This window comes from Lolium rigidum, chromosome 3, assembly GCF_022539505.1.
Source record: "Lolium rigidum isolate FL_2022 chromosome 3, APGP_CSIRO_Lrig_0.1, whole genome shotgun sequence".
Taxonomy (NCBI): Eukaryota; Viridiplantae; Streptophyta; class Magnoliopsida; order Poales; family Poaceae; genus Lolium; species Lolium rigidum.
The window spans coordinates 129,382,318-129,397,084 of NC_061510.1; the positions used below are offsets into that span (position 1 = coordinate 129,382,318).

At 44.9% G+C, this 14,767-nt stretch overlaps 1 protein-coding gene across 1 annotated transcript; it reads right to left on the reverse strand.

Moving 5' to 3' along the window:
- Positions 1-341: 341 nt before the first annotated feature.
- Positions 342-1,795, reverse strand: LOC124698225 (protein RAFTIN 1B-like). The gene is made up of 4 exons (XM_047230732.1): positions 1,751-1,795; positions 1,511-1,631; positions 1,251-1,402; positions 342-1,187 (listed from the first exon to the last, which is right to left on the reverse strand). Exons 1-4 carry the CDS (start codon positions 1,793-1,795, stop codon positions 342-344), a joined length of 1,164 nt encoding a protein of 387 aa, XP_047086688.1.
- Between the last annotated feature and the right edge of the window lie 12,972 nt (positions 1,796-14,767).

Below are 14,767 nucleotides of genomic sequence, written 5' to 3' on the forward strand. Positions count from 1 at the left end.
ATCAAAAACTTTCTCAAAATTAATCTTAAAGAGGATCCCTGACTTCCTTCCGGCATGGTAGTGTAGTAAACACTACCGGTAGCGCATTGACATGAAAAAAGCACCAAGTTTCTGCAGGCAGTTGAATACGAATTGCAAATGTAAATAAACCCAGCTGTTCAGATGTTGTTCTTTTATTACAAACGCTGCTCATGAGAATGGTGATCATATTCTAGTGTCGAGCTGCAGCAGTAAAGCAGGTGGCATGAACAAGAACGTAGGTAGATACAGATACATATACTACTCCGTAGTACAATCGCATCGATCATAGTTCCAGCGAGAGAACCGAGCTGGCCGGGAGCTCACGCCGTCCAGCGTTTCACGTTCTTGGCCCAGATGATGTGGCCGTAGGGCATGAGGTGGCAGACCGGTGTGCCGCCGGGCTTGGTGCCGAGGAGCCTGAAGGAGATGTGCTCCGGGTTCCACATTGACGTGTCCGTGTGGCACACGGTGGCGATGGTCACCCCGTCGACGGCGCCGCGCGCGCCCTCCATCTCCACCATGTACGCCCTGGACGGGCCGGTGGTGTGGCAGCGGTACACGGTGTACGGGAAAGGCTCTGGGTGGCACGCCACGAAGACCGGGCCGCCCTCCACCCGCTGCACGGCGCGGACGGTGTACGTCTGCAGCGGCGCGCCGTCGCGGGGCAGCGTCGACGTCACCGGCCTTACGTCGCGTGTCCCCAGGACTCCCATGGCGCGCTCCACCAGCGCCTCCAGAGACGTCGCGCAGAACTTGGACTCCCCAGCCATGGTCGGCGTCTCGCAGGCGCGCAGCGTCGCCTCCATGCTGGATGCCATGGTGGACCCCGGCGCGACACCGAAAGCCGCGAGGACGCCTGGTAGAGCGGGCGCCATGAACGGGACGGAGTCGGCGACGCGGCGCGGCAGGAAGCCCAGCGCGGGGGCCGAGGCGGGAGGGAAGTGGAACGGGAGACGCTCCCCGACGCGCACGGACTCCTCGTGGAAGAATACCTTCGTCTTCGTCGGTTCCGCCTGGCCGCCACCCATAGCCGTGCTCGGCGCCTTGTAATCGTACCCGAAAGGCGTGTCAGCAGCGGCGCCAGCAAGTCGTTCCCCTGCTTGGTTTGTGCTCGGCGCCTTGTAGTCGTACCCGAATGGGGTGTCGGCGGCGGCGACACGGCGTTCCTCGGCTTGGTTTGTGCTCGGTGCCTGCTTGCTGTAGCTGTACCCGTAAGGCGTGTCGGCGGCGCCTCCGCCGCGGTAGTCGTCGTAGTCGAAATCACCTGCTCGGGCAGCAGCGCCGGTGCGTTTGCTGGAGCCATCACCGGACGACGAGCGCCTGTAGTCTTGGTAGTCGAAGGGGGGCCGCTCCTCGGCCTTGCTCACGAAGCTGCTGGTGTCTGCGTGCAACATCCATCCATGCATTTTTGTAGTGGTGTGGGATCAAACTCGAGAGAATAAAGTCAGTGAAGGGAGACGAGGAACATGCATGCAGATGCAAGACGGACCTGCTGCAGGGCGGAGGAGGCGGAGGATGGCGTCCGGCAATGGCGAGTGCGGCAGCACGGTGCGCCAGAATACCTCCGCCGTCGCCGGCGCCGCGTGGCCCAGCTGCCCTCCAGCCTGAACCTGAGGAGAACGCAACCGTACGTGTTAATCACTCTGACACCGTACCAGTTTCACGCATGAATGGCGCTCTATCTCATGCAAAGATGCACGCGTAGCTCAGTGGCTTCTTGGGCCATTACCGCGACTAGGGCGGCAGCGAGGAGGGCGATGAGGAAGCGCGCCATGGATGTGCGCTGCTCAGAGGTCGATTGAGGGCGTTGTGCGTGGGAGTGATGTGGTGATCAGGCGGCGATACTTATAGGCGCCCGGCTCGACGAGAAATTGACGCGTATTCGCATATCAAGCATCCAATTATGAACACTGCCCTATCAATTACTCCACTACCGAATGGTACATACTACGGAGTACTTGCTACATTCAGTATATTTCATTTACATCATCAAACCGAGAGAGTTCGTACGCTGTAGCATGTCAGCTATAGGGCAAGTTTGACTCAAGGCCTGGGTATTAATAAAAAAATTGGTGAAATGAAATCATTAGAAAATTTTCTTATGTAGGTTGTTAGTTTGTGGGTATATGATTTCTCCTTTTTTCGAAATGGAGGTTAAGCCCCATCCTCTACATCAATTGATGCATACGTCATTCTTTATTAATTTTATTTAACAAAGAACTTACAAAGAGCATACATCTGCAGAAAACCCAACGCCACCACGCAACACCTACATACAGAACAATAAGAGAAAAGCATGCCAACAGGGCCTTGTGCCCTGAAAACGTGAAAACTCCTCATCAACTAGGAGTTGGAAACATAGCATACCGCTAAAAATCATGTCCATTATATTTCATAGGAAATTTAGCTCCATCGTAGTCCACTTGGTAAGAATCGTTTGCTTTTTCTGTGACACAATCAAACAAATTTTGCTACAAATAAAATCCAACAGAATACAAAGGGGCATGGCGTTGCAACATTGTGTTTTCCCTATTCCTGGGTTTTTGAAATCATGCGAATCAAAGAGCATTTTATAAGGTACTACACTACATGATTTCTCCTTAATTAATGAATGAGGTAAATATTTTGCCTCCGTTTAAAAAAAGAATAATCAACTATCCCAACTTCGAAGGAAAATTCATCAATTCCTTTTTTTGCATATTTGTTATCTTTTGTCTAGCTGATTTTCAGCTTGGCATCATTCCAAATTTTCATTTGCATGATTCGCTCAATCTCATACACAGTTTTGATGATCATGTGTCATTGTTCGGTTGTACATGACACCGGAGGACAAAACTCAAGATTGATAGTGGAATTCAAAATAAGCTAGCTTGTCCACCACAACTTATAATTGAGTTCTATAATTGAGATTTAAATACAAATCCCTAATTGATTAACTTACACTCCATTCGTTTCAATTTATTTGAAGTTCTAAGTTTTCCCTAAGTGAAGCTTCTCAAAGTTGAATGTTTTTTCCAATATTCACAATGCCCAATATATACATAATGCAAATATATTGTATGATGATGTATAGTAAAATTTAATTGATGATGTTGCTGGTAAACCTTAATATTTTTTGCATAAATTATATCAAACTTTCATTATTTTTTCTGTGGGTAAAAATTAAAGTAGTTTGACTTCGAACAAACTAGTACCTCAATTATTTTGGAACTGCGTAAGAGTATTCCTCAGTTTTGTTTTGTTTAACAACGTGTCATAAAATTTTAAAATACTACTAGTAAGAAATATATATGGCCAGTACATTTGCATATGTACTAGTGTTAAATATATATTTTTTCTGTTCATTCCTCAGCAAAACAAGGACATGAAAATATTATTCGCTATTCATAGTAGTCATCAGTTAAGCCAACAACCCAACACTGGTACATCAACAAGGGCATACAGTCTCCGTACCACAAAAGATTTCTTGGATTATCTTTCATGGGGTTGAGGGAGTATTTAACTTGAGTAAACCGATAAAACTTCGTTAAGAGGCTTAGACATTTTTTATGCAGAGATGATTAAGACTTAAGCAGTCATTTTAGCACTACTGACTCTGTACTTAAATAAGATGATGTTTAGCCTTAAATTCTATCTTTTCATTGCATTTTAAAGTAGCAAAAAAATCTCTCTCATCGCACGCAGATCAAACCCAATAATATTTAGAACATGTTATCTTAATTGTGTACATGCATTTAGCTCATTAGATGTGAAAAAAATAAAGAGAAGAGTGATGTTGGTTTGCATCTTTCTAATGCAATTTTCTTTCTACTTGATAATCTATCTTAGAAACACTTATCTAAGGAGGGAGGAAGTACTAGAGTATGCCTCCGTGATAGCACGGGCTCAGCCGTGACGGCGACACCAAACAGACAAAGTTCTCGATTTTAGCTGGCACGAGAGAATATAATCCTGGGCGTGACATATGCTGATCCGCGCGCGTGTGGCATGTTGTGAGGCGCGGCAGCGCCAGATTCGTGTGCCGTACCTGCTCATCGTCCACGCCATTGTTGCATGCTGCCGGACATCACGCGGAATCGGAATCTCTATCGGCTGCTGGCCGGCTGGGTGACGACGGATCGGATGTGTGTTCAGGGTCAGGAATACTAGGGAACATTGGCATGCATCGGAGTTATGGCTGGTTTTATCGATTTGTTTGTTTTGGGTTAAAAATATTGATAACTGGTGCTGGTAATAGTGTTCTGCAACAATTTTGCTTTACATTAGTATAATTGACAACCTTGCTAATGAATACAAGTTTAGATTTGAGTTCGATAACTCACTGCTTTGTATCAGTACTCCGGTAACCGTTTGCTTTGTATCAGGTTCAAATTATGTTAATAAGTTGTCATTTTCATTAGTGTTGGACATCCTTGCTGTCTAAGTTTTGGTTCGAATTTGATAACTTGTTGGCTCTTTCAGCTGCCAAGAACGTTGGGACTTTCAGCTGCCAAGGAGGGCTTGGAGAAGCTGAGGAACCTGGAGGCGAGGTCGTACTGTTTCTCAAGTGTGGTTGCACTACAAAGCGATAAGAGCATCTCCAGCCGCGTCTCTCAAAGCGTACCCGAAACAGCGTTGGATCGAATGCGTTTTGTTCGTCTCGCATTTGGGGGACGTCGTTCCCCAGCCACGTCCCCAAAAAACGCATCCTAAAATAAATAAAAGTGCACGAAAATACAGGTTTTAATTTAAATTTGATTATATATTATAAGATAGCGTGGGAAGAGGCTAGAAGCGGCGGAAAAAGGCGGGGGAACACGCGGTGGCGTGCGAACGCCGGCAACGCGTGGAGGCTACGCAGCACCGACGAGACGTCTCGTCTGCCCCTCCATTGCCATTAAGGCAACACTGCGACGCTTCGTTCGTGTGTCACTGCGCGCCAATAATTTCCGCCGCGAGGTAGGCGACGGTTAGGTTTAAACTTGAATGTGCCGCTGACGCGTCGGGTCGGCGTCTCCTCTCCTCGTCTCGCTTCTCGTTGTGTCCGGCGTGCCCGGAGCGTCACCTGTGTAGCGAAAACGGGCTCGGGATGCCGGACACCGTATTGGATCGCGCCGGATGGAAAGGGTCTTTGGGGCGCACGGCTGGGAACGAGTTTTTATCCGACGCACCTCAAATCCCTTTGAGGGACCCGGCTGGAGATGCTCTGAGAGAGTCAAATGTTTCCGGTCATTGCATCAGTACTTTGCCCCCACAGAGCTTGACCTTAATCACCTACTCAATTGGTACCAACAAGCATTACCTTATACGTCGATACTTTCCAAAAGGGGAAAATAATGCAGCTAAGCTAAGCTAAGCCATGCTCATTAATCTGTATTTTTTGAACTTCATACCAGCCTTTATCGTGTTCTAGTTTCTGTCCATATCAACAGTAAGACCATTTGATTTGTCTGAAGCGTTCATGTTCAGAACAGGCATCAAGGAACGGCACCTTGCACTCTAGACCCTTAGTTCTCAGCCATTGATGCAGTTACGTTTCATATCATAAGATTTACTACTGTTGAGTTCATCAACACTTCACTCTCTTGGCCCTGGTACGATCGATCAGCAGAGCTTAGTGCTGTTTGTTCACTCATTGAATTACCAGAGCATCTGCAGAGGATGGTATCAGCTTCTTACTGAACTAGCAAAAATATGTTGTAGATTATCTACCATAGCCGTTCTTGCAGAGTAGAGATAGATGGTGGCCTCAAATGAACCGTTTCTTCTTCTACTACGTTAGACACCGCGAACTGAAACCGATCTTGCCACTTTCAGCGAAGCACCATACTAATTAGATAGTATGGAAGCGGTGTAACCAGAAAACTATTACGATGCACTAACTATGTTCCAAATTATAAATCGTTTTGGAAGGATAGTAATATGGAACAGAGGAGTAGCAGATAAGAGAAGATAGACTACTCAGCATATAGGGAGTATTCTTCCAAGTTCCAACCACACGAAACAAATATCTGAGTCACATAGGATCCTAGTTCCTAATTGATTAACCCAGTAAAAGATATAAAAGAGACAGCTAGAGCTGCTATCACCCAATCTGCATAGGATCTTTGTTACTCACGATCTGCATACCACCCAAGAGCTTTCATGGTATCTTCTTCTTCACACTCCAGTTCTGTTTCAAGAGAAACAGAACAAAGGTCAGGATGGGGATAATTAAGTATTAGAGGGTCATGGATAACTAGTACAACGATAGTAAAATACTATGTACACTTGAATGTTGTTAGAGTATATATCTGTGTATCTGTATATTGTAGTTTTCTCATATGTTAGGGGGCTTCCTGCATATTTGCGCATGTACATGTACTATATATTGTGGCCTTTGGCCTCCTGATAATACAACAAGCATATTGCCCTAACATGGTATCAGAGCAAAAATTGGTCCTCTAGTTCCCGGCCGACGTATATATCTTTGTATCACAAGAGATGTAATTCACTTTCATTTTTGAAAATAATAAAGATCAGTCATCTTCTTCCTCTCTCTCTCCTTGGAGGATGGAAATCGTTTCAAAAGGCTCACCTCCCTTGCTGGTAAGCTGAATCCCCCTTCTCTTTCCGCTCTGACTTAATCGGTTGTGAAGGAGGGCTGGTGTGGGGCTGAGTCAGGCGTCCAAACTCGGCTTGATTCATGTCTCGCATGATAGGAGGATCTCGACGTTGGTAGGTCTGGCCACACTGTCTCTAGCTGTTGGCAGAGGGATCCCAGCTTACGTCAGCGGTACCATACTCGTCGCCAGGCTAGTTCTTTAGGATCTTCTGCTGTTGCGCTATCTGATCAGGACATTATCCGTGGTCTTCGTGGTCTGCTCGCTGCTACAGGCTCTTCCTCGATGGGTACTGCTGGTTCTGTGCCTGGCTCTTCTGGCACCGCGCGACCACCACCTTCTACACAGTTAGGTACGTCATCCCCGTGGTATCTGGATTCTGGAGCTTCTTTTTATATGACTTATGTGTCTTCTATTCTTTCTGCTCTTCGCTCTCTTGTTTCTACTGTCCGTGTTATCACGGCTGATGGTACCTCTCTTCCTGTTTCCAGTCGAGGTACCCTTTCTACTTCCTCTTTCTATGTTCCTGATATTTCTCATGTTCCTAGTCTTAAGATGAACCCGTTTTCTGCTAGTTAGCTTACTGATTCTGGTTGTCGCGTCATTCTTGACGCTGATTCTTGTGTTGTTCAGGACCGCCGTACACAGGCCCTGGTTGGAGCAGGCCCTCGCAGCCTTGAGTCCCCGGGGCTCTGGGAGTTAGACTGGCTTCGTGTTCCTCCTGTTGACACTTCATCGCGCGTTCTCCTGCGGTTCGTTGCTCGTCACTGGATCTTTTCAGCAGTGGCATCATCGGCTCGGTCACATCTGTGGCTCCCGTTTATCGTCATTAGTTCGTAGTGGTCTTCTGGGGTCTGTCTCAGGAGATGTGTCTTTGCATTCATGTCACGGTTGTAGGTTAGGCAAACAGATTCAGCTTCCCTATCCTACTAGTGCGTCTATATCTCAGTGACCTTTTGATTTAGTTCATTCGGATGTTTGGGGTCCGGCTCCCTTTCCTTCAAAAGGGGGTCATCGATGCTATATTTTGTTTATTGATGATTTTTCACGGCACACCTGGTTGTTTCTATGCACTCTCGCAGTGAGGTGCTCTCTATTTATCAGCGTTTTGCAGCCATAGTTCGTAGTCAGTATTCCACGCCTATTCGTGTGTTTCGTTCTGATTTTGCCGGAGAGTATATCTCCCAGCACCTGTGTGGTGTTCTTGCTGAGCAGGGCACCCTCGCTCAGTTCTCGTGTCCCGGCGCCCATGCTCAAAATGGTGTCGCCGAGCGTAAGCATCGTCATATTCTTGAGACTACCCGTGCTATGATGATTGCTTCCTCTCTTCCGCCGCATTTCTGGGTTGAGGCTGTTGCGACGTCGATTTACCTCATTAACTGCGGTGACCCAGCATACCACTGCATGTTGTAGTATACAAGTCGTTGATATGATCTTTGTGAAGGGACTTCCTCACAAATTGCCATATCCCTCAGAGTGGTACAACAGAAACATTGCAGGTCATAACACTCCATACTTTATTACAAACATTGTCTTACAGGTTGGTATTCTCACAGGTCCTATGAGAACACCCTAAGAGACTACTAAAATACCATTACAACTTATACTAAAGATGAAAAGAGCTCAACAACTTATTTAGGTAAGTTCTACGTTGCTCGGCTCTATGATACTAAGGTATGTCACTACTCCTCCACCTCCGTGTCATCAGGTCCGTAGACTATCCCATAGTCTACGCCTTCCACTCCGCCGGTAAGATCGGGTTCTTCGTAAACCAGCTCGTAGCTTCCTTACGGTGCTCCATCGTTGATAGCCTCCACTTCGGGATCACGGTCTAGCAAGGGTGTCGAAAGAAAGTGAGTACGAGAGGTACTCGGCAAGTTCTAAAAGAATAAAAGGTGTTTGATGCACTAGCTACGACCATTGATCGGAAATCGCAGGTCAATGCATGTTTTGCAAACATTTCTTCAAAAGGTTGCTTTTATTATGAAAACTATGCCCGTCGATCTTCACGGAGTTGACCAGAACTTCGTGGAGTTCCTTTCCTGCCGCGTTCGCAGTTCCCTTCCCGGAACAAGGAGTGACGGCCACAATTTGATACACTGCGAGAGGTGCGTTACTTTTCCCACAAGAGATCTTACCCTTTTTGCCATCCGCAGGGACTTGCCCCCGTTCACACTTCCTTTGGTGTGAGGCCGGGTATAAGGATCCAAGCCCACACCACCTTCTCCACGACCTCGCGAGACCCACCCTTTTGTAAGTTTGTCCTCTCCTATATCTATGGGTAGACCGACACGAGCTCTGGTTCTCACCTTTACCAATAAGGTAGACCGTTCCGAACAATTATGATGCCCTGCCCTATACACCATAGATAGACCGATCCGGACAACCCTTACAATCCTTCATAGACCAATAATAAGTCTACCCTCTCCTGTATCTAATGGTAGACCGTGCAGGACCACATGTCCCCACCTTTACCAAAGATAGACCGATACGGGCAACCCCTATTACCAGTCCGTTGGCATGCGAGAGGGAAAAGATATAGCTGGCTTCCCCAGAGCCATTATAGATCTTATGGTCAACGCGATATGTACGGCGCTAGAATCATTGGACGGCATTGGTAATTTAATCCTAGGGTGATATAACCCATTGCAATGGAACCTCCACCATATCAACACATACCATGGTTCCATTGCCAGCCACATAGTCATATTCATAGTTGGAAAATAACATTTCATTTGCAATGCGGGAATGATAAGTATATAGCTTTGCATCAAAGTAGTAGAAAATAATCAAGTTGACATGAGCAAGGGTGAACTTGCACGTGGATCTGCGAGATAGTGCGGTTCAATGCGGTTGATGGAACCTGGACCTCGGGTTACGTAAGAAGCATCATTGTCCGGTAAAGACAATGTTGTAAAATCCAGATAATGCAATCATGGATGTATTATTTTATGTTGAATCCCTTTACCCCGCTGAGTTATAGCAATTTAGGGTTGTATTAAGATTTATGTCTTTGACGGTAATTTACAATTGATTTAAAAGTATTAATCATTGTAATTCACACAAAGTACAACAATTCAAAGTAACATGAGTTTGCTTGGTAATTACCTTAGTCATTCCAAAATAATTTGAAATTATAGAGTTACCTCTATAGTTTTTGGAATAAAAGGGAATATAGTAGTTTTACGGGAAAAATTCTCCGGTTCAAAAGAGATGACTTGGAATAATAGAATCTCATTTTGAAATGTTTGAAAATAAGTTTTTGAACTTATTTGAGATTTTTCCTTGAATTTTAAATACAAGGAAATAATAATTGAAAATTCCAATTGATTATTTAAATTCTGAAAATTCATGATTTTGAATTTGTTTCATAAATTCCATTTCATATTTTATTCTGGTTAAGATTTATTTTTCATTCATAAATCCAATTTTTATTGGATTTTTAGAGTTGTTTATGATTTATTAAAATTTGGTAAAGTTTTTGGTCTTATATTAATTGTAAAATGACCAAAATACCCCTGGACCCCTATTGGGCCCAGCCCAATAACTTAACCCGGGGACGGCCCAATAAGGCTGGCCCCCTTTTGGGTTCGGTGGCGCCGAGCGGCCCACCTCACTCACTCTCACTCGGCCCTCTCACTCGCTCGTCTAACCCTAACCGTCTGGCGACTCCCGTGGCGATGGCGTCGCCGCCATGGCCGCCGCCCTGCTCCGGCCATCGCCGGCCTTCTCCGCCGTAGCCACCACCCGATCCCGAACCGCCGTGAGCGGATCTATCGATCTGTCCGAGCGGTTTCTCCCTTCTCGTCCTCTTCGGCGAATCGCCTCCGATCCGGATCTCGTGGAGAATCGCCTCGACGAACTCCGGCGAGATCTCGCCCTCGCCGACGATGAGTACGTGCACGGGGTTGACCTGGCGCGGGTGCTGCTTGCGGTATTCGTGCCGTCGCCTCGAGTGCTGCTACGGTGGTGCTGGTTCGTGTCCGGGTTCGCCGGCGTAACGTCGGCGCCTACCCTGGATTTGCAGCTGTTAGGGCCGCGCGAGCACTGCCTCGCCATGCCCTAGCCTCTGCTTCCAGGCGCAAGTAAGTGTTGTCTCACCTCTACCTCTTCTGTGCGCCTCCCATGCTTCTGTTCTTCTTCCTCCTCATGTTCTGCTGCCTCTCGGTGATCCTGTGATCACACGAGCCATGCTATTCCTATGCAATTTGCTCGTGCTTCGTTAGTTGTAAGTTCATGGCCCAATTACCATTTACTGAGTACCGGCACATGCTCGCTTTGCTTGCTCGTTCATGCTTGTGCTTGCTTCTCTGCTGTTCCTAGCATGTTCTACACTTGCTATACTCTACTGTGCTTGCTCAAGAGCTAACTATGCCATGCTATGCTTGTCTAGGTGTACTTGTGTTGCATCCGTGACACTTGTGTGTGTGCTAGTGGTGTCTGTGATATGCTTCAGTGCTACCTTTGCAAGCCAATGATCCATTGGATCATTCCTTGCTTGTTGGCTAACCTCCCTGTGTAACTTGGCTTGCTATAATTGCTCCATTCGATCAATTGGTCGACGGTGATTGTTTACTTGGCTATCATCGTGGCTCTATGAATCACTTGGTTGGTGATGCTGATGCTCAAGCATCACTCGTGTCTGTTGCTTACTTGTGCTCGTTGCTCATCTTAGCTATCTAGACTTGCTCTACCGGCTATAAATTAAATTGTGTTGCTTAACGAGTATGCTACTCGTCATGCTTAGCATGAATCCGTGATAAATTCATGCTTGAATTACTTAAATTCGATGAACTGCTTATGCGATGATGATTTAAATGACTTGCTTGTATATGAATTTGTTGTTCATGATTCTTTTACAAGCAATTAGAGTCTGAATCCATTTCTGGATAGTGATGTGATCTATTTGACTTGCTCTTATTTGGTGCTAAGTGTGATGTGACCTCAGTAGCCTTGCTACTGACTGGTTGCTCACTTAGTAAGTTGGATCTTGTGGCTACTCAACCTTTGCTTGCATATTTGGGAATCATACTTGATATGAATGCCAATATGCTTGCTCGATGAAAATCTAGGGTTACTTGATGGTTCATAGCTTAGGATTTCTTGTGTAGTCTTGGCTGCTAATCTTTGCTATCTACTGGTGCTATCTGTGCATGTGATCTAGCTAGTGTGTGCATCTGTGCATGATTTCTAGCTTCTGTGCACATGATCTGTATCTGGATGGTTTCTATCTTAGTAGCTTTTGACTGCAGTAATCCTTGGTGAAAACCAAGTGATGATCTACCCATATGAGCATCTGCTCATTCCCCTGCTTATTTCATGCATATATGATGGATCAAATCCATTGGATCTGTCCAGGAACTTGGTATACCTTGTTCCAGCTCCTAGTATGAAATATTTGGTTGATGTAGACTTGGGGTTTCTGTTCACAGCCCTTCACCTCCAGATTCTGGTTGATCTTCTCAGGTCACCATGATTCCTGGTGGCTAAGTTGGTTGTGTTGGTTACTGTTCTTGGTTATGAACTGGATGAACTGTGCTTGTTCTTGCTTCACCCTTACCTGGTGATCTTATCTGATCGACTGTGCACTGGTTCTAGGGTTTGTGTGCTATTTATATGGTCTCTACTTCTTCCCTGGCCATGACACACAAGGCCTGGTTACTTTGTGACTCATCCCTTGCATTGCCTTGCTCGTTGCTTGGTTAGCAGCAGCCTTCATATGTGGAAACTTGAGCCCCTTGTGGCCTGCTCAGTGTTGGTCTGCCTATTCCTATCTTGTGCTGTCCAGGCTTTGGACAAGCACAAGTGTGCTGTGACAGTTTCACTGTCCAAATCGAACTTTGTGATATTTCTGCTAACTGTCTAAACTGAATCTTGCTAACACTTGTATTCTTGCTAGTACCTGTTATTTGATTTGCAGGTTTGAAGATGGACATGGCCAGAAGACATTCTCCAAGTCATATAGTCTAGGTTTTAGTTTAGGAATAAACTTGTAATCTTCCTTTTTATTTCTGTTTATTATTCATTGATTCTTGTATCAAGAATATTGTAAAGACTTTGTAATCTGTGTTGATATCAATAAAGCTCAAGTTTTTGTTTATGAGCTTTTGATCTATGTAATGTTTAAATTCTGAATTAAATATTGTATTTAATATTCAGTTTGAAATTCAAAGTCATTTGAATTTATAAATTGTGTTTGAATTATGAGTTCTATTTTAGATTGTTCAATGCTTATTGTTAAATGTATTAACACTTGTCAAATGAAATCAATTCCCCAAATCAACAAGATACAAAAGAGATCATGTCGAAATTTCCCTAACTCACATTGCCTAACCCTAGATGCAAAATGAGAGAGAATCTCGATCCCTCTTAGGTTTAGTTGCAATAAGGCGCGAAAATTTCCCCCGTTTTGCGATGAAATGCACATCCCATTTCTAAATCTACCCTTCGTTGTTCCTATGTTCTGGGTTATTACAGCCTCTCCCCCTTAACAGAAACTTCGTCCCGAAGTTAAGATTGGTACCCGAACATCTCGGGGTAAGACTTCCTGAGTTCTTCTTCTGTCTCCCAAGTAGCTTCTCGCTCAGGATGATGTTGCCATTGCACTTTACAGTATTTGATTGCCCTGTTTCTTAACTTCTTCCATTGAACTTCTAAGATCTTTTCTGGTCTTTCCACATAAGTTAAGTCAGATTGCAATTCTATTTCTTCATATGTGATAGGATCATCCGGTGCCTTCAAACATTTTCTGAGTTGTGAAACATGAAATACATTATGAACTTGACTTAGTTGTGCCGGTAATTCCAACTCAAATGCTGTTCCTCGATTCTGACTGAGTATCTTAAATGGTCCTATATATCGAGGGCTTAACTTTCCTTTCACTCCGAACCTCTTAAGTCCTTTCATTGGGCTAACCTTCAGATAAACCATGTCTCCCACTTTCGGTTCCCAATCTCTTCTCTTTAAGTCGGCGTAACTCTTCTGACGACTCTGAGCTATCTTGAGTCTATCCCGGATCACTTCGATGACGTCTTGTCTTTCTTTGATGTAATCCGGTGTAAACTCCTTGTTTTCTCCGGTTTCAAACCAACAAATTGGTGATCTACACTTCCTTCCGTACAATGCTTCGTACGGTGCCATCTGAATACTACTCTGATAACTATTGTTATATGAGAACTCCGCTAAAGGTAAATGATCCTCCCATGAGCCTCCAAAGTTCAGAGCACAAGCTCTAAGCATGTCCTCAAGTATCTGATTGGTTCTTTCGGTTTGTCCTCCGGTTTGTGGATGATATGCTGTACTGAAATCCAACTTGGATCCCAAAGATTCTTGTAGTTGTTTCCAGAATGCTGATGTGAAAATCGAACCTCTATCTGAGACTATCTTCTTTGGTACTCCATGTTTACTCACAATTTCCTTCACATAAATATCCACAAGCTTTTCACGCAGTATCTTTTGTGTTTACGGCTATGAAATGAGCGCTCTTGGTAAGTCTATCCACTATTACCCATATCATATCCTTCCTCTTACTAGTCATTGGTAAACCGAGTAACAAAATCCATTCCGATTTCATCCCATTTCCATTCCGGTATCTCTAGTGGTTTGAGTAATCCCGCAGGACTCTGATGTTCTGCCTTCACTCGTTGACATGTATGACATTCCGAGACATATTGTGCTATTTCTCTTTTCATGTTGTTCCACCAGAACATCTCCTTCAAATCCATATACATCTTGGTACTTCCTGGATGTATGGAATAAGGGGTTTCATGTGCTTCTTTTAATATGATTGACTTCACTCCTGGATCATCCGGTACACAGATCCTTTTCTGGAAATATAATGAATCAAACTCCCCTAAATGGAATTCCGATGGTTTTCCTTCGCCAATCCTCTTGATTTCCTCTTGAATGAACAAATCATCCGCTTGCTTTCGGATAATCTCATATTTCAAGTCTGAGTACATCTCATCCATAATCCTCATGGTTGCTATACTTCCTTTGATATCACCTTGAATAAACAAGATCTGAGCATCTTCTAACTCCTTCCGAAGTTCCTTTGGAATCTCCCATTCCGTAGGTTGATTCTCCGTACTTTTCCTACTTAGGGCATCCGCTACTACATTAGCCTTGCCTGGTGTATAGTTGATCTTAAGGTCGTAATCCTTAAT

What these genes read in the sequence shown, in the direction of transcription:
- LOC124698225 (XM_047230732.1), bottom strand. Translation starts at nt 1,795, where the DNA reads ATGGCGCGCTTCCTCATCGCCCTCCTCGCTGCCGCCCTAGTCGCG. An exon ending in TCGCTGCCGCCCTAGTCGCG is followed by an intron (nt 1,632 to 1,750) that starts GTAATGGCCCAA and finishes CGTTCTCCTCAG; the next exon opens with GTTCAGGCTGGAGGGCAGCT. An exon ending in ACGACTACCGCGGCGGAGGC is followed by an intron (nt 1,188 to 1,250) that starts GCCGCCGACACG and finishes AACCAAGCCGAG; the next exon opens with GAACGCCGTGTCGCCGCCGC.